Genomic DNA, 20,713 nt, shown 5'->3' with positions numbered 1-20,713 from the left:
TCCTGCAGTTGATTTTGATTATCAAATTACAAGTTTTGAGAACGTAGCTGATGTAGAGGACTATAATGCAATAAGAACTCATTCCAATACTGAAGTGCTAAACCACTCAGGGCTTTATATGTGACCAGAGCAGTACTTTTGGTAATATCAAGCTTGTATAATGACTACACCACCCTGGGAGAATTGCACCCAATAAAATACTCAAGGACTATAAGTCCAATGATGCAATGAGAAGACGGAGATGTGCTTCCAACCAAACAAAACATAATTCAATAAAACATTATTTATATATACATATATATATATATATATTTATATATATATATATATATATATATATATATATATATATATATATATATATATATATATATATATATATATTTATACATTAAAGAAACATTAAACCAGCATAATAGTCTTCATGACTTGACAAGTTTTATTACAGAAATGGTAGTAGAAGTTCACCAGTTAAAAAAAAAAATTCTACTACATATTCAATACATAAAAAAATAAAATAACGCATGACAAAATAAAGAAAATTCCCGAAGTATAAACAAACAAACTTTGTATCTTCCCCATCAACCGATATAAACACTAATTCTCACAAAAAGAGAAAAGCAACAAGGCTAAAGCTCACCTTAGGGGTGGCAAACTAGCTGAAATAAACAGTGATCTCCTCTACACATTTGTGCACAGAAAACAATAGGAAGAGGTGCTCAAACCCTGGTGCTCCAAACTCACAACTGTGTGCTTCACCCTGGTAACTAACCTCCCTTTCGGCACACTCAGCCTTGAACCAGCTAAGCGAAAAAAGGATAAATTTGTGGGTCCGGTACAAATATTCAAATAATCACTCAAGAAAAACAACAAATTACAACTGATAACTGAAAAGGCCTATTAATGGAATAAAGTGGTGTCTACTTCATCACTGGCAATAAGCCAGAACCACTAATAATTAGGTTTTAATTGGAGGACACTACCAATTCGGCCTAAATAGCTTAACTCTAATCATCACGCTCCACATAAAAACTAAAACAATCCGATCCGAAGCTACATAAGCATAGGATGTTAAGATGTCTTCATAAATACTGTTTCAAAAAAACACACAAAAGGAAACAATTAAGACTAAAAATTTAAAACGAAAATCAACACATGACAATTCATTAATTGAACAGAGAGCAGCCAGTGCAGTATTGACAGATCCAGGCTAATATGGTCATACTTCCTGGTTCTAGTAAGAACTCTTGCTGCTGCATTTTGGACTAGCTGTAGTTTTTTTTATTAAGCGTGCAGAACAACCACCCAATAAAGTATTCCAATAATCTTGAGGTCATGAATTAACGTTCCTGAATTTGACATTGACAGCATAGGTTGTAATTTAGATATATTTTTGAGTTTTACAAATGCTAGAAACGTGGCGTTCAAAGGAAAGATTGCTATCAAATAGCACACCTAGGTTCCTAACTGATGACAAAGAATTGACATAGCAGCCATTTAGTTTCAGACGGAGTTCTACAGTAGGTTATTACATGCGGAGGTTTTAGGTCTGATATTTAACATCTAATTTAGTATTAAGAAATTACTCGTCATCCAATTTTTTATATCAACTATGCATTCCGTTAGTTTTTCAAATTGGTATGTTTCATCAGGTCACAAAGCAATACAGAGCTGAGTATCATCAGTATAACAGTGAAAGCCAACACTGTGTTTCCTGTTGATATCTCCCAGGGGTAACATGTAAAGCGTGAAAAGTAATGGCCCTAGTACTGAGCCTTGAGGACCTCCATACTGCAATTTTGCTCTATATTCAGATGATTCTTCTGCACAATTTGACTTTGCTGCAGCCTGGAATTGAACTACTGGTTTCGTCTGGTCAGAGGAGAACTGGCCCCCCAACTGAGCCTGGTTTCTCCCAATGTTTTTTTCTCCATTCTGTCACCGATGGAGTTTCGGTTCCTTGCCGCTGTCGCCTCTGGCTTGCTTAGTTGGGGACACTTCATCTATCGTGATATCGTTGACTTGATTGCAAATAAATGCACAGACACTATTTAACTGAACAGAGATGACATAACTGAATTCAATGATGAACTGCCTTTAATTATCATTTTGCATTATTGACACTGTTTTCCTAATGAATGTTGTTCAGTTGCTTTGACGCAATGTATTTTGTTTAAAGCGCTATATAAATAAAGGTGACTTGACTTGACTATATGATACCTCTTCATTCACTGCAACAAACTGATGGCAATAAGATACGTATGATTTGAACAATGCTAATGCACTTCCACAAATGCTAAAAAAAAGTTTTCTACTATATTCAAAAGAAGTTTGTGGTCAGTAGTGTCGAAAGCAGCGCTAAGATCCAGTAACACTAAAAGAGAGATACAACCATAATCAGATGAATAGCAGGTCATTTGTAACTCTAATAAGAGCAGTTATATAGAAGGAATATACAGGTGTATCTCAATAAATTAGAATGTCGTGGAAAAATTCATTTATTTCAGTAATTCAACTCAAATTGTGAAACTTGTGTATTAAATAAATTCAATGCACACAGACTGAAGTAGTTTAAGTCTTTGGTTCTTTTAATTGTTATAATTTTAGCTGACATTTATCAAAAACCTACCAATTCACTACCTATGAGGCTATGAGCTTCTCCACCCTTCCTACAGACTCTAGAACCTTGGTTTCCAAATGAGTCCGGTCTTGAGTCCCAAGGATGAGATCCGGAAGGATAAAGGAGGAGTTATGACAGTGAAGGATGAGAGAGGACCAGGCCTAGACTTTATTTTGGGTTTGTTTGTGCGAGGCAGTTGTCTGCGAGGGGCTGTCGCCCTGTTTTGTGTTTATTTTATTATTAAAGTTTTATTTAAATGTTCACCAGTTCCCACCTCCTTCTTCCCGTACTACAAACTTATTTATATTGTTACAACAAGTTTCACAATTTGAGTTAAATTACTGAAATAAATTAACTTTTCCACAATTTATTGAGATGCACCTGTAATTGTGAAGATACCACCTTTTCTGGTATCCTGGAAAAAAAGGGAGATTCGAGATCAGTCTGTAATTAACTAGTTCTTTGGGGTCTAGTTGTGTTTTTTTTTTTTTGACGAGAGGCTTAATAACATCCAGTTTGAATGTCTTGGGCACATATCCTAATCACAATGATGAATTAATAATAGTCATAAGAAGTTGTATGACTTCTGGAAGCACCTCTTTTAGGAGCTTAGATGGAATAGCGTCTAACATACATGTAAATACAATTTGTGTGCCTCCTCTATTTTATAGCGCTATATAAATAAAGGTGACTTGACAAAACGTCATGTTTCGGTCGTGACTGCACCTTTTCAGTAATGACAGTATTTTTTTGGAAGCGACCACATGACGTTACAGAAATTGAACTTACATACTAAAACTCTACTAAAACATACAAATTTGCATAACTGTACTAACATTTTGTTTATCTTCCTATCATGATGATGTTAAATTTGTGACTGTTTTGTTCATTACAATTTTAGATACCTTCAACCCTTCTCAAAGATGCTAATCAGCACATGGTTAGCTACCACAGATCTGAACAGTTTTAGACAAATAAAAACTAAATGATTTGGAATAACTCTCAAAAAAGTTGTTCGGTACTGATGTTACTTAAAGTTACATACAGATTTTCAGACTTTTGAACACATTTATCTCAAAATGATGGCACCTATCTACTGACCATGTAGCTTTGAGAGAGAGGGACACATGAATAATTCCTGATCACAAATGTAGGGTGTAGTAAAAATCGGTCTCAGCCAATGGACAAAGGGATTCAGGACAGCCACCTCTCAATTGAAAGTACCCAATAAATGATGATTTACTAAATAATATAGTAATAAAATAGTAATAAGCGTACTGCTATTTTAAATATTATTGTGTGTTTCAATAGATAATAGAAGGATCTTAGTAAACATCTAAGATATGAATATTAAATTCTTTTTAAAAGTTTTTTCTTTTTGTGTGTGTGTGTGTGGGGGGGGGGGGGGGGGGTCGGCTGTGGGACAGCAGTTTGCACCAATTCTGTAGAATGGACCATATATGTATTTGAACAACACATGATTCATTGCCTTGTCAACCGATGGTTCATCGATACAAATAACCTGAGATGTGTCTTTATGAGCTCTTGTTGTGTCTGTTGCTCATCAGCACCAGGATCGGCGGCTCATCTCAAGCTGGAAGCCCTTAATGAGAAGACCCTGCGGTTGTCCTGGTCTCCTCCTGATGGAGACTGGGATTTCTACCGTATCCTGCTGTTCAATGGCTCTTCTGTGCTGATGAACCAGACGATTGAAAGTAATCTTGTGGAGTTCAGCTTCACTAACTGGACTCTGATTCCAGGCCGTCTGTACAGAGCTGCTGTGAGTGTGGAGAGCGGATATCTGAGCTCAACCGCAGGCTGCCATGGGAGACTAGGTGTGTTACTGATCAACTCACTACTGCCATGAAACTTTCAACAGTAAAACAGAAACCAACATGAAGCGGCCTTCACAAAACACAAAGTGCCTGCTCTAGTAAAAGAGAATTGCACTTAAATTGTATTGCATGTGCACTTTTACTGTACTTCAAAGTTTTCTTTAAAAACTGTACTTGCATAAAATTATATTAACAATGTAAAGCCACTTAAGTGTACTTACTGTAAAGAGAGACACTTACATGACAATGATTCTTAACACACTTAAGCATTTTTTTAAACAGTGCACTTTGTATTCATGTCAGATTAAAATGAGACTCACTGTCCAGCCTGCTTCAGCACAGATGCTGGTGATTTTTAAGTGATCACGAAAAGCTGGTTTAGCTGCTTCAGGTATGTTTGATTAGGGTTGGAGCTGAGCTCTGCAGGACAGTGGGTCTCCAGGAGCAGGACTGAAGACCACTCTTTTGTGCACAATAAGACCAGGGACAGGGGGCATTAGAGGCAGTGTAAATTGTGAAATATAAACACAGTTCTCTGTTTTTCTGCACCTGTCCATCAGCTCCCCGGTCTGTTCAGAGGCTGAATGTCCGTCACAGTACAGAGACCTCTCTGAGCGCTGTGTGGAACCATCCTGTCGGTGAGTGGGACAACTACACCGTCCTGCTGAAGGATGAAGACATGACTGTGGACACACAGACATTAGCCCATGATTCACAGGAATGCAACTTTAATAACCTGATGTCTGGACATACCTATACGATCACTGTGATGACCAATAGTGGAGATCTGAGTAGTTCGGCCCACATCACAGGAAGAACCAGTGAGTCATTCAGATGTCCAGTGCTGTGCTGCTGTGATGGTGGAACCGCTGGAATGACTAGATTGTTAATTATCTTTTCTTAAAAGCAATATCCAATAATATTTCTTTATGAAGTAATCTTGTGTGTGTGGTCAGTCCCTGCACAGGTCACAAAGCTGCGGGTCAGCAATCAGGGCAGCACAGATGCTCTGCAGGTATGCTGGGACGGGTCAGCCGGTGAGGTGGATCTGTACCGAGTGCTCCTCATCTACGACAGCGTGGTCATGAAGAATGAAAGTGTACCACCCAATGTCACCTCCTACCACTTCCAGGGCTTGAGATCCGGTGCTTTGTACAGGACAGTGGTGACCACAGTGCACAGGGGTGACCTCTCACGCCAGACGGTGGCTGATGGACGCACAGGTAATAGACCAAAAACAGAACATGAGGTGAATGTTATGATACATACAAGGTATTTATTAAATAAAAGTAACAGATGTAAGTGAAGCTGGCATGCAAGAAAATGTCATCATCTTTGGGCCATCCAAGATGTAGATGAGTTTATTTCTTCATCATATTTGGAGAAATGTGTCATCATCATTTGCTCATCAATGGATCCTCTGCAGTGAATGGGTGCCATCGTCCAAACAGCTGATAGAAACGTCACAAAAATCCACAAGTAAACCACACCACTCCAGTTCATCAATTTCAGTTTGAGAAGCCAATAACTTATATAATCCATCGCCTCCAGCTAAAATACGAGTCCATATTACCTAATAACACTTCCTCCAGTTGAAAAGTCCATCTACTTTTGTCTCTCTTGAGGACTTGAGGCATGTGGATTACTTGTTAATTAATTTTGTCAGCTGTTTGAACTTAAGTATCTTCAGAACTTTGTACAGTATTTTTATTCATTTATTTTTCTTGAAAAAAATCTTAAGGCTGTGCTTATACGATTAACACGCTGTTAAAAAACATGCAGTGATCCCTGTGTAAGCTGTTTGATTAGAATTGTTAGACTTCGTACACAATCTTATCTCGAGTTGAAGGAATGATCCTGGAATGTTCAGGAAGTCTTGAATATGCTAAGTCAAGTCACCTTTATTTATGAAGCGCTTTTAACAATACAGATTGTGTCAAAGCAACTTTACACTATTAAATAGGAAAGTAGTGTGTCCATAATGCAAAATGACAATAGTAAACACTCAATTTTCAGTTAAAGGCAGTTCATCATTGAATTAAGTGATGTCATCATCCAGCTCAGTTCAGTTGACATAGCATCTGTGCAATCAAGTCGACGATATTTCTGTATATTAAGTGACCCCAACTAAGAGAGCCAAAGGTGACAATGGCAAGGAACCAAAACTCCATCGGTGACAGAATGGAGAAAAAACCTGGGAAGAAACCAGGCTCAGTCGTGGGGCTGGTTCTCTTCTGGCCAGATGAAACCAGCAGTTAAATTCCAGGCTGCAGCAAAATCACATTGTGCAGAGGACTCATCTGGTTCTTGTGGTTTTGTCCCAGTGGCCATCTAGGGGACAAGGGCTCATTTAGTTGTCCTGGTCTCCCTTGACATTCAGGGCTGTAGAGTTAATCTAAAGGTGATGATACACCATCTGGGCTGGATACGTATTGGATCCGGTTGAATGCAATGACCATCTGATCTGGATACAGATTGGATCTGGTGGCTACGGTGACCTCAGAATAAAAAAGAAACAGACTAATATAAAAAAAAAATTCAAATGTTGTAGCAAGTGCAATGTCTGTTATGGGAAGTGTTCCTAGTTAAGAGTGTCCTAATTAATGCAGCCTAAAAATCATTTAAAAGATTTGAATATTAGAAATGTTTTACTGTGTTATGTGTAAGCCAGGTTAAAGAGATGGGTCTTTAATCTAGATTTAAATGGACAGAATGTGTCTGCCTCCCTAACAGTGTTGGGTAGGTTATTCTAGAGTTTCTAAATAGCAAAAAGCATCTGCCTCCTGCAGTTGATTTTGATTATCAAATTGCCAGAGTTTTGAGAACGTAGCTGATGTAGAGGACTATAATGCAATAAGAACTCATTCCAATACTGAAGTGCTAAACCACTCAGGGCTTTATATGTGTGACCAGAGCAGTACTTTTGGTAATATCAAGCTTGTATAATGACTACGCCACCCTGGGAGAATTGCACCCAATAAAATACTCAAGGACTATAAGTCCAATGATGCAATGAGAAGACGTAGATGTGCTTCCAACCAAACTTCAAACATCATTAAAAAACACACACACACACACACACAGACACACACACACACACACACACACACACACACACACACACACACACATATATATATATATATATATATATATGTGACGAGGATGAGCGCTCGGGACACGTGTCAATAACGGAGCTCCAGGACTGCCCACTTGACGACCAACGCTTCCCTCTCTACGGTGGCGTACCGCTGTTCTGCGGGGGTCAGCTTTTGGCTGATGAACATCACCGGGTGTTCCTCACCGCCGTGGCCCTGCGACAAGACGGCTCCCAACCCGGTGTCGGATGCATTGGTTTGCAGCAGGAAGGGGCGGTTGAAGTCGGTCAAAGGTCCACTCGTGGAACAGTTGGGCGGCGCTGATCGGTGACAACCCCATTCGTCCCAGGATCTCCTTTCGTAGGTCCTCGTAGGAGGTGCTTAGCTCCGGGGAAAAACTGGAATATCACATGGTCCTTAGTATTCAGACCCTTTGCTGTGACACTCATATATTTAACTCAGGTGCTGTCCATTTCTTCTGATCGTCCTTGAGATGGTTCTACACCTTAATTTGAGTCCAGCTGTGTTTGAGTATACTGATTGGACTTGATTAGGAAAGCTACACACCTGTCTATATAAGACCTTACAGCTCACAGTGCATGTCGGGGCAAATGCGAATCATGAGGTCAAAGGAACTGCCTGAAGAGCTCAGAGACAGAATTGTGGCAAGGCACAGATCTGGCCAAGGTTACAAAAAAAATTCTGCTGCACTTAAGGTTTCTAAGAGCACAGTGGCCTCCATAATCCTTAAATGGAAAACATTTGGGACAACCAGAACCCTTCCTAGAGAGGGCCATCCGGCCAAACAGAGCTATCGGGGGGAAAAGAGCCTTGGTGAGAGAGGTAAAGAAGAACCCAAAGATCACTGTGGCTGAGCTCCAGAGATGCAGTCGGGAGGTGGGAGAAAGTTGTAGAAGGTCAACCATCACTGCAGCCCTCCACCAGTTGGGGCTTTATGGCAGGGTGGCCTGACGGAAGCCTCTCCTCAGTCCAAGACATATGAAAGCCCCCATGGAGTTTGCTAAAAAACACCTGAAGGATTCTTTAGTCTGATGAGACCAAGATAGAACTTTTTGGCCTTAATTCGAAGCAGTATGTGTGGAGAAAACCAGGCACTGCTCATCACCTATCCAATACAGTCCCAACAGTAAAGCATGGTGGTGGCAGCATCATGCTGTAGGGGTGTTTTACAGCTGCAGGAACAGGATGACTGGTTGCAATCAAGAGAAAGATGAATGCGGCCAAGCACAGGGATGTCATGGATGAAAACCTTCTCCAGAGTGCTCAGGACCTCAGACTGGGCTGAAGGTTCACCTTCAAACAAGACAATGACCCTAAGCACACAGCTAAAATAATGAAGAAGTGGCTTCACAACAACTCTGTGACTGTTCTTGAATGGCCCAGCCAGACCCCTGACTTAAACCCAATTTAGCATCTCTGGAGAGACTTGAAAATGGCTGTCCACCAACGTTTACCATCCAACCTGACAGAACTGGAGAGGATCTGCAAGGAGGAATGGCAGAGGATCCCCGAATCCAGGTGTGAAAAACTTGTTGTGTCTTTCCCAAAAAGACTCATGGCTGTATTAGATCAAAAGGGTGCTTCTACTAAATACTGAGCAAAGGGTCTGAATACTTAGGACCATGTGATATTTCAGTTTTTCTTTTTTAATGTGCAAAAATGTCAACAATTCTGTGTTTTTCTGTCAATATGGGGTGCTGTGTGTACATTTAATGAGGGGAAAAAAACAACTTAAATGATTTTAGCAAATGGCTACAATATAACAAAGAGTAATAAATTTAAGGGGGTCTGAAAACTTTCCGTACCCACTGTAAGGACAAGGGGACATACATTTTGCTGTGGTGCTCACACTACTCTTTTAACACTAGAACCAATAGAGGCCCCACCCAAACTATGGCTCAGCAGTTCAGTGGGCACTAGTTTTCCAACTCCTAACACCAGACAGAGAAGATGAAGATTAGGCTACAAAATTAGACAGAGGGCAAAAGGAAACCCTTTCCCCATCACACTCCCTGGCAAAATGCACAGGACAACTGATTAAGCTGATCCTGCTGTCAGTTCAAAATCTCTTTGATTCCCCTAACTTGGACCCAAATGAACTATCATGTGTCATGGTAGAAGACCAACCCCCCAGGCAGATGGAACTGAATAACTATGACAACAACCATACAATTCTAATAGAAGTTTAATTATGGCTTCAGGGTCTCCCCGCTTAGCACCTGAACAAAATTTAATTTCGTCCCTAGCCTCCCCTTCTATATGGTTAAACAATAAAAAGGCTAAAAGGTTCAGCTGGAACCAAATGATGACCTCACATACAGTAGATGGCCAAACAAAATGGCGGTTCTACCGCCGCATGTACCGCCGTACCACACGTAATTATTTCCTTTATTTTAGTAAGACATGAGACACTGTAATTTCGCTCCCATTATTTAGGCCTAATTTAAAACAAGAAATTAATACATTAATCCTGCATGATTTAGCTAAATCATTGAAACTCTAAAGAATGGACTAATTAATAAAACGTCCTCACATTTAAACTCAAGTTCTCTCATTGTAATCAGCAAAATGCACACAATGTAAATAAGAGATTCATTAATTGACAACTTCAGTGATTTTAAAGGGAGCCTTCTTTACTTGCTTTCATATAAAGTAAAAAAAGAATTCAGCCACTTTTAAATGCAGGTGTGTATCATATTCCTTGCTGCGTGCCTGATGCTGAGTGCGATGCACAGCATTTATTCGTCTACTAATTTATTATTATTTATTTATTTATTTTGGATAATTGCATGTAAAAATGATTTACTTTGTAATGCATATGCAAAACATGAATTATTATTCATATTCAAGTGTTTGTGCGAAAATTATTAATGCGCATGCATGACAGGGAGGCGCCCTCTTTGTCACTTGAATTTTTTCCTGATAATTTAATAACTTAAAATTGGGGTGTCTCACATACATGAGAAATATAAACGAAAGCATTATGTAATTTGTGTAATTTGGATTTCTCTCTAAAGGTGTGTCCATGTGGAGAGAGCCAGCACTGTGAATTTCATCTTGCAGTCGGCAAGAAAACATTTGTTTATTAATAAATATTTAAAATGTCTCCTTTTTCACAATAACTAAGCTACTTCTGCATGTGCTTTGTGGCAAACTTAATGCATTTGCTTGAGCGCAAAATATATTAATGGTCATTATGGATTGTAGATGTAAATGTAATATAAACCTCCGATTAGTTGAATAATGACAAATGAACGACTAGTAACTACAAAAATCTTACATGGGGGCAGACCTAATAAATACCTTCAAGGCATCTCTGTTAAAGTTTTTAAAGCATTTTATACGCGTTTGCATGAATTCTGCTTTCAGAAAGGTCCGTAATGGAGAGATGCCTTAACATGAAAATTATGAGAATGATCTTAAGGCATGGCTTTCCCTCAATTTTCTTCATTTAAATGAAAACAAAACTGAGTTTATTTTATTCTGTTCGGCCCCAAGGAAAACTGCGATTTTGACCTTGACCTCGGCCCTCTCACCCCTTATAACTCAAAGTGTGTTAGGAATTTGGGCTTCTTATTTGATTCAAATTTAAAATTTGATAAACAGATTTCTGCTGTAGTCAAGTCATGTTTTTACCAACTTCGCCTTCTCAGTAAAGTAAAATCCATTCTTTCAGGAAATAACTTAGAAATAGCCATTCATGCCTTCATTACCTGTAGGCTTGATTACTGCAACTCATTGTACTATGGCAGTATTCAGGCATCTATCTCCCGCCTACAGCTAGTACCGAACGCAGCCGCTAGATTGCTTGCAGGGAAGCGTAAGTTTGACCATATAACACCTGTTTTAATGTCCCTTCACTGGCTACCAGTCAAGTACAGGATTGAGTTTAAAATTTTATTATTTGTTTACAAAGCTTTGAATAACCTGGCACCGCAATATTTAACTGAACTTTTGGTTCCTTATACACCATCTAGAAACCTGAGATCCAGTGACCATGGCCTCCTAACAGTCCCTAAAGTAAAACTAAAAAAACGTGGCGATCGATCTTTTGCTGCTGCAGGCCCGAAGCTATGGAATAGCCTTCCGATGTTTATTAGGCATGCCCCGTCTATCTACATTTTTAAAACTCAGCTAAAGACTCATTTATTCTCCATGGCTTTTAACACTATATAGCTATTTTCAGCTATATTATTACTGCTCGCTTGTTCTTTTTTTGTATTATATATGCATGCTGTATCTATTTTATTTGTTCTACTGTGTTTCTTTGATTGCTTGTGAAGCACTTTGGTCAACCTTGGTTGTGTTTTAAATGTGCTATATAAATAAATGATTGATTGATTGATGAAAATTTAAATAAAATTTATATTTTATGTTTTGAGAAATGGCCATCTGTAAAGAGGACACAGAGTCTGAAGTAGAATCCATTTGCAGAGGATTTATTGAGCAGCAATGGAAACAAACAGATATCGTAGACAGGCAGTGGGTCAATACCAGAAAATCAGTCCAATCTGTGAACATACACAAGGGAGAATCCAAATTCAAAGTGGCAGACAGGCAATAGGTCCAAACACAGATATAAGTCCAATCAGGCAGCCAAATCAGAAGGGCTAATCCAGACAATCAGCAAACAGGAAATCAAGGAAAACTTTCTGTAAAGTAGTGTAACTGGCAATACTTCGCAAAGCATGGATGTAGCTTCTCTGGCTAAATAGTCACCAAACAGGAAGTAAAGGTAGAAGCAGCAGAGGGAGTAGATCTCAGTCAGTATTCAGGGGATGGCTCCCTCTGCTGGCATGGCGTTACAGAACCCCCTCCTCTAAGAGTGTCTCCTGATGCTCTCCGAGGCCGTCCCCTTGGTCGTGGAGCTGGTCGGTCGGGTCTGGCTCGGTGAAACTCCTAGATGAGATACAGGTCCAGAATGTCATGGGTGACTACCCACAATCTCTCCTCAGGTCCGTAGCCCTCCCAGTCCACCAGATACTGGAGCTGACCTCCTCTGTGCCTCGAGTCCAACAACAGGTTTACCATATAAGCAGGGACACCTTCAATGTCCAATGGCGGTAGTGGCTCTTGAGCATTGTTGTTGGGGCCAGGCTCCCGGTGGACCGGTTTCAGGAGGGAAACATGAAAGGAGGGAGAGATACGGTAGTAAGCAGAAAGTGACCTCATTAATTCTTTGTAGAATTTTAAAAGGGCCCACATACCTTGGGTTGAGCTGACCTTGGTAGCCGCAACTTGAGATCTCTCATGGAGAGCCAGACCCACTGTCCAGGTTGATAAGGAGGTTGTGGGCGGCGGCTTCGGTTACCCTGCAGTTCCTGAGTTCTCAATGCTCTCTGCAGATGGACGTGAGCACAGTCCCACACCCTCTCGCTCTGTCAAATCCAGTTGTCCACTGTTGGGACTGATGAGGGTTCTCCGGACCAAGGGAACAGGGGGGGTTGGAAGCCAAGGACACACTTTAAGGGGGTTATACCTGTAGATGAGTGAACAAATGAATTTTGGGCATATTCTGCCCAAGGCAGGAATTCTGACTAACAGTGTTGTTCTCTACTACAGTATGTTTGGAGGTAACTGCCGATTTCTTGATTCAGACGCTCCACTTGGCCATTTGCTTGAGGGTGATAACCCGAGGTGAGGCTAATGTTGATATCAAGGTGCTTAAAGAAGGCCCTTCAAACCTGAGAAGTGAATTGGGTGCGTCTGTCACTGACTATGTCATCAGGTTGACCATGACTCAGAACGCATGATGAAATAAGGCTTGGGCCGTCTCCATGGCTGTGGGGAGTCCCTTTAATGGTACCAGATGGCAAGATTTGGAGAAGGGGTCAATGACGACTAGAATAGTGGTGAATATGTTTGAAGGGGGTAGATCAGTGACAAAATCTATGGATTTGGTGAGGTGAGACCAGGGTAGAGCTTAGATTCTCTTGATAAAGCACGTCACGTGTCATGCGCAGCGTCTCGTCCACTCGCAGTCTCGCATGGGTGACACATCACACCTGCTGTGCGTGCTGTACTATTCAGTAGATTAAGTGCAACATGGAGCTTGAAGAAGCAAAGAAAAAAATTAAAACAGGAGAATTAATTTTGAGTAAGTTTGGAGGAAAATCGGAGGTATGGAAACATTTTAAACTATACGTGGGGAGTGACAACATATGTTGTCTTTGTCTCGTGCATTAAATGCAGCACGCATATATATATATATATATATATATATATATATATATATATATATATATATATATATATATATATATATATATATATAACTGCGCAGCTCCCCAGTAGCCTAAATGATCTAGCACAGCAGCACCTGCGGTAAAAAAAAAAATGGTCGGGTTTAAATCGGGCTCAGGCTCATAATTATAGTGAACGTGTCGGGCCGGGCCGGGCTCGGACACAATGTGCTCGGGCTCAGGTAGGGTCAGGCTTGATTTGTTGGGCCCGATCTAAGCTCTAGACCAGGGACGTTGGGGAATTGGTAATGGTTGTAGGAGGCCTGAGGGTAATTCCTTGGGGTTCTTAGATTGAGCGCAGACTTGGCATGATTTTACATAGCCTGTAACAGCTTGTGACATAGCTGGCCACCAGATCGTGTTTTGTAACAACTGGAGTGTGCGAGAAATACCAGGATGACTTGAGCTAATGGATGAATGGACCCACTGCATGACACGGAGGCGTAAAGTTTGTGGTACATATTGTTTGCCAGGTGAGCAGTTGGAGGGGGCTGGTTCTGATAGTTGTTCTTTCTGAATTTCCTCCATGATATCCCAAGTTACAGGAGCTAAGACAATGGATGGTGGAAGAATGGGTTCAGGATGGACATTGTCAGTGGAGAGGCTATACTGTCTAGACAGAGTGTCGGACTTACTGTTCTTACTGCCTGGCCTATAGGTTACAGTAAACTGGAAGCGGGTGAAGAACTGTAGTACCATTGAGCTTGGCGTGGGTTCAGACGTTTTGCACTCTTTATGTATTCAAAGTGTTTATGGTCAGTTATGATTTGGAATGGATTTGCAGCGGATTTCATGGAAAGAAGTTCCTTGTTTCCCACATCATAGTTTATTTCGGCTGCCGTTAATTTCCTGGAGAAGAATGCACAAGGATACAGTTTGCTTGGTTGACCATGTCGTTGAGAAAGTACTGCCCCGATTCAATTATTAGATGCATCTACCTCCACGATGAAGGGCAGATTGGGGTCTGGATGTTTAAAGATGGGTGCTGTGGTGAATCTCTCTTTCAGGGAGTTGAAAGCATTGTTGGCTTCATCTGTCCACCTTAATTTTGTAGGTTTTCCCTTCAAGAGAGAAGTCAGAGGTGATGCTATCATGCTATAGCTACAAATGAAACATCTATAAGTTTGCATATCCCAGAAACCGTTGGAGTTCTTTCACTGTTGAGGGCTGAGGCCATTCAGTGACTGCTTTCACTTTGGTTGTATCCATTTTCACCCCTTGATGCCACAACATGGAATTCGCATTTCTCTGTCTTGACGTAGAGTTGATTCTCTAGTAGCCGGGAAACGACCGTTCTGATGTGAGTGATGTGTTTTGCCTCTAATTTGGAATATATCAGACTGTCATCTATGTATGCAACAACATATTGGTTCAACAGGTCTCGAAAGATTTCATTGATGAAAGATTGAAAAATGGCAGGTGAGTTAGCCAGGCCATACGACATTACCTGATATTCATAGTGCCCCCTGGTGGTGATAATGGTATTCTTCCACTCATAAGTCAAAGTCACCTTTATTTATATAGCGCTTTAAACAAAATACATTGCGTCAAAGTAACTGAACAACATTCATTAGGAAAACAGTGTCAATAATGCAAAATGACAGTTAAAGGCAGTTCATCATTGAATTCAGTTATGTCATCTCTGTTCAGTTAAATAGTGTCTGTGCATTTATCTGCAATCAAGTCAACGATATCGCTGTAGATGAAGCAACCCCAACTAAGCAAGCCAGAGGCGACAGCGGCAAGGAACCGAAACTCCATCGGTGACAGAATGGAGAAAAAAACCTTGGGAGAAACCATGCTCAGTTGGGGGTAGATGCCATTCTTCTAATGATGTAGCAAGTACATAGGGTGTTATGGGAAGTGTTTCCAGTTCCGGTTTACCTAATTAATGCAGCCTAAAAATCCTTTAACGGATTTGGATATTAAAAGCATATTAGTATGTTAGGTGTAAACCAGGTTAAAGAGATGGGTCTTTAATCTAGATTTAAACTGCAAGAGTGTCTGCCTCCAGAACAATGTTAGGTAGGTTATTCCAGAGTTTAGGCGCCAAATAGGAAAAGGATCTACCGCCCGCAGTTGATTTTGATATTCTAGGTATTATCAAATTGCCTGAGTTTTGAGAACGTAGCGTCGTAGAGGATTATAATGTAAAAGGAGCTCATTCAATTACTGAGGTGCTAAACCATTCAGGGCTTTATAAGTAATAAGCAATATTTTAAAATCTATACAATGTTTGATAGGGAGCCAGTGCAGTGTTGACAGGACCGGGCTAATATGGTCATACTTCCTGGTTCTAGTAAGAACTCTTGCTGCTGCATTTTGGACTAACTGTAGTTTGTTGCGTGCAGAACAACCGCCCAATAAAGCATTACAATAATCTAACCTTGAGGTCATAAATGCATGGATTAACATTTCTGCATTTGACATTGAGAGCATAGGCCGTAATTTAGATATATTTTTTAGATGGAAAAATGCAGTTTTACAAATGCTAGAAACATGGCTTTCTAAGTAAAGATTGCGATAAAATAGCACACCTAGGTTCCTAACTGATGACGAAGAATTGACAGAGCAACCATCAAGTCTTAGACCGTGTTCTAGGTTATTACAAGCGGAGTTTTTAGGTCATATAATTAACACCTCTGTTTTTTCAGAATTTAGCAGTAAGAAATTACTCGTCATCCAGTTTTTTATATAGACTATGCATTCCATTAGTTTTTCAAATTGGTGTGTTTCATCGGGCCGCAAAGAAATATAGAGCTGAGTGTCATCAGCATAACAGTGAAAGCTAACACCATGTTTCCTGATGATATCTCCCAAGGGTAACATATAAAGCGTGAAGAGTAGCGGCCCTAGTACTGAGCCTTGAGGTACTCCATACTGCACTTGTGATCGATATGATACATCTTCATTTACTGCTACGAACTGATGGCGGTCATATAAGTACGATTTAAACCATGCTAATGCACTTCCACTGACGCCAACAAAGTGTTCAAGTCTATGCAAAAGAATGTTGTGGTCAATTGTGTCAAATGCAGCACTAAGATCCAATAAAACTAATAGAGAGATACACCCACGATCAGATGATAAGAGCAGATCATTTGTAACTCTAAGGAGAGCAGTCTCAGTACTATGTTACGGTCTAAATCCTGACTGGAAATCCTTACATATACCATTTTTCTCTAAGAAGGAATATAATTGTGAGGATACCACCTTTTCTAGTATCTTGGGCAGAAAAGGGAGATTCGAGATTGGTCTATAATTAACTAGTTCTTTGGGGTCAAGTTGTGGTTTTTTGATGAGAGGCTTAATAACAGCCAGTTTGAAGGTTTTGGGGACATATCCTAATGACAATGAGGAATTAATAATAGTCAGAAGAGGATCTATGACTTCTGGAAGCACCTCTTTTAGGAGCTTAGATGGTATAGGGTCTAACATACATGTTGTTGGTTTAGATGATTTAACAAGTTTATACAATTCTTCCTCTCCTATAGTAGAGAATGAGTGGAACTGTTCCTCAGGGGGTCTATAGTGCACTGTCTGATGTGATACTGTAGCTGACGGCTGAATGGTTGCAATTTTATCTCTAATAGTAGTTCATAAAGTCATTACTGCTGTGGTGTTGGGAAATGTCAACACTTGTTGAGGCTTTATTTTTCGTTAATTTAGCCACTGTATTGAATTAATACCTGGGGTTATGTTTGTTTTCTTCTAAAAGAGAAGAAAAGTAATCGGATCTAGCAGTTTTAGTGCTTTTCTGTAGGATAGGTTACTTTCCCGCCAAGCAATACGAAATACCTCTAGTTTGGTTTTCCTCCAGCTGCGCTCCATTTTTCGGGCTGCTCTCTTTAGGGTGCGAGTATGCTCATTATACCATGGTGTCAAACTTTTTTCCTTAACCTTCCTTAAGCGTAAAGGAGCAACTTTATTTAAAGTGCTAAAAAAGAGAGAGTCCATAGTTTCTGTTACATCATCAAGTTGTTCTGAGGTTTTGGATATGCTAAGGAATTTGGATACATCAGGAAGATAACTTAAAAAGCAGTCTTTTGTGGTAGAAGTGATGGTTCTTCCATACTTGTAACAAGAAGTAGAATTGAGAGGCTAAATAACAGTCAGTTTGAAGGTTTTTGGGACATATCCTAATGACAATGAGGACTTAATAATAGTCAGAAGAGGATCTATGACTTCTTGAAGCACCTCTTTTAGGATCTTAGATGGAATAGTGTCTTACAGAAATTGAACTTGCATACTAAAACTCTACTAAAAAAAAAAAAAAAAAAAAAAAAACCAATGCCACAATCTAAACTTTCCACATGTTTCAGTCCTGGCTGTTTCGGTAGTGACAATTTTAGATACTTTTGAACCCTAGTTTACAAATGCTAATCAGCACAAGGCTACCTACCTGTGGGAAGTCGTGGCCTAATGGTTAGAGAGTCAGACTCCCAATCGAAAGGTTGTGAGTTCGAGTCCCGGGCCGGCAGGAATTGTGGGTGGGGGGAGTGCATGTACAGTTCTCTCTCCACCTTCAATACTGCGACTTAGGTGCCCTTGAGCAAGGCATCGAACCCCCAACTGCTCCCCGGGCGCCGCAGCATAAATGGCTGCCCACTGCTCCGGGTGTGTGCTCACAGTGTGTGTGTGTGTTCACTGCTCTGTGTGTGTGCATTTCGGATGGGTTAAATGCAGAGCACAAATTCTGAGTATGGGTCACCATACTTGGCTGAATGTCACTTCACTCACCTAGCAGTTCTAAAAGGTTTTAGATTTTCAGACATTTGAACACATCTATCAAAAAATTTTACTTAAAAAAAGAAGAAGATATTTTTAAAACAACAATGGAATAATATATATATATTTCAGTATCATTTTCAGTATCATTTTCATAGGCTGAAATTTGGGGGTTAGGATTGGGGACAGCCACCTCCCAATTGAAAATACCCAATACATTATTATTTAATAAATAATAAGCTTACTGATATTTTAAATATTATTGTGTGTTTCAGTAGATAATAGAAGGATCTTACTAAATGTCTAAGATATGAATACTTTAAAATTAAACAAAAAATTGGATTGTGAGAATAGCCCATATATGTATTTGAACAACACATGATTCATTGCCTTGTCAACCAATGGTTCATCAATACAAATAACCTGAGATGTGTCTTTATGAGCTCTTGTTGTGTCTGTTGCTCATCAGCACCAGGATCGGCGGCTCATCTCAAGCTGGAAGCCCTTAATGAGAAGACCCTGCGGTTGTCCTGGTCTCCTCCTGATGGAGACTGGGATTTCTACCGTATCCTGCTGTTCAATGGCTCTTCTGTGCTGATGAACCGGACGATTGAAAGTAATCTTGTGGAGTTCAGCTTCACTAACTGGACTCTGATTCCAGGCCGTCTGTACAGAGCTGCTGTGAGTGTGGAGAGCGGATATCTGAGCTCAACCGCAGGCTGCCATGGGAGACTAGGTGTGTTACTGATCAACTCACTACTGCCATGAAACTTTCAACAGTAAAACAGAAACCAACATGAAGCGGCCTTCACAAAACACAAAGTGCCTGCTCTAGTAAAAGAGAATTGCACTTAAATTGTATTGCATGTGCACTTTTACTGTACTTCAAAGTTTTCTTTAAACACTATACTTGCATAAAATGAAATTAACAATAAAAGGCCACTTAAGAGTACTTACTGTAAAGAGAGACAGTTTCATGACTATGATTCTTAACACACTTAAGCATTTTTTTAAACAGTTCACTTTCCTGTCAGATTGAAATGAGACTCACTGTCCAGCCTGCTTCAGCACAGATGCTGGTGATTTTTAAGTGATCACGAAAAGCTGGTTTAGCTGCTTCAGGTATGTTTGATTAGGGTTGGAGCTGAGCTCTGCAGGACAGTGGGTCTCCAGGAGCAGGACTGAAGACCTCTCTTTTGTGCACAATAAGACCAGGGACAGGGGGCATTAGAGGCAGTGTAAATTGTGAAATATAAACACAGTTCTCTGTTTTTCTGCACCTGTCCATCAGCTCCCCGGTCTGTTCAGAGGCTGAATGTCCGTCACAGTACAGAGACCTCTCTGAGCGCTGTGTGGAACCATCCTGTCGGTGAGTGGGACAATTACACCGTCCTGCTGAAGGATGAAGACATGACTGTGGACACACAGACATTAGCCCATGATTCACAGGAATGCAACTTTAATAACCTGATGTCTGGACATACCTATACGATCACTGTGATGACCAATAGTGGAGATCTGAGTAGTTCGGCCCACATCACAGGAAGAACCAGTGAGTCATTCAGATGTCCAGTGCTGTGCTGCTGTGATGGTGGAACCGCTGGAATGACTAGATTGTTAATTATCTTTTCTTAAAAGCAATATCCAATAATATTTTTTTATGAAGTAATCTTGTGTGTGTGGTCAGTCCCTGCACAGGTCACAAAGCTGCGGGTCAGCAATCAGGGCAGCACACATGCTCTGCAGGTATGCTGGGACGGGTCAGCCGGTGAGGTGGATCTGTACCGAGTGCTCCTCATCTACGACAGCGTGGTCATGAAGAATGAAAGTGTACCACCCAATGTCACCTCCTACCACTTCCAGGGCTTGAGATCCGGTGCTTTGTACAGGACAGTGGTGACCACAGTGCACAGGGGTGACCTCTCACGCCAGACGGTGGCTGATGGACGCACAGGTAATAGACCAAAAACAGAACATGAGGTGAATGTTATGATACATACAGGTGATTTATTAAATAAAAGTAACAGATGAGAGTGAAGCTGGCATGCAAGAAAATGTCCTCATCCTCGGGCCATCCAAGATGGAGATGAGTTTATTTCTTCATCATATTTGGAGAAATGTGTCATCATCATTTGCTCATCAATGGATCCTCTGCAGTGAATGGGTGCC

General features: G+C 40.5%; 1 protein-coding gene across 1 annotated transcript in view; it reads left to right on the top strand.

Moving 5' to 3' along the window:
- Positions 1 to 20,713, top strand: part of LOC132133776 (receptor-type tyrosine-protein phosphatase beta-like) — a 50,139-nt gene that overhangs the window by 3,109 nt on the left and 26,317 nt on the right. Inside the window, exons 4-9 of the mRNA XM_059546731.1 lie at positions 4,189 to 4,455; positions 5,016 to 5,276; positions 5,412 to 5,678; positions 19,014 to 19,280; positions 19,836 to 20,096; positions 20,232 to 20,498. Of these exons, the coding sequence (XP_059402714.1) occupies positions 4,189 to 4,455; positions 5,016 to 5,276; positions 5,412 to 5,678; positions 19,014 to 19,280; positions 19,836 to 20,096; positions 20,232 to 20,498 (1,590 nt within the window). The remainder of the gene's footprint in view (positions 1 to 4,188; positions 4,456 to 5,015; positions 5,277 to 5,411; positions 5,679 to 19,013; positions 19,281 to 19,835; positions 20,097 to 20,231; positions 20,499 to 20,713) is intronic.

The sequence above is a fragment of the Carassius carassius genome, chromosome 50 (assembly GCF_963082965.1).
Source record: "Carassius carassius chromosome 50, fCarCar2.1, whole genome shotgun sequence".
Taxonomy (NCBI): Eukaryota; Metazoa; Chordata; class Actinopteri; order Cypriniformes; family Cyprinidae; genus Carassius; species Carassius carassius.
Note: the sequence above shows the minus strand (reverse complement) of the source record. Positions and strands in the feature narration are given on the sequence as shown.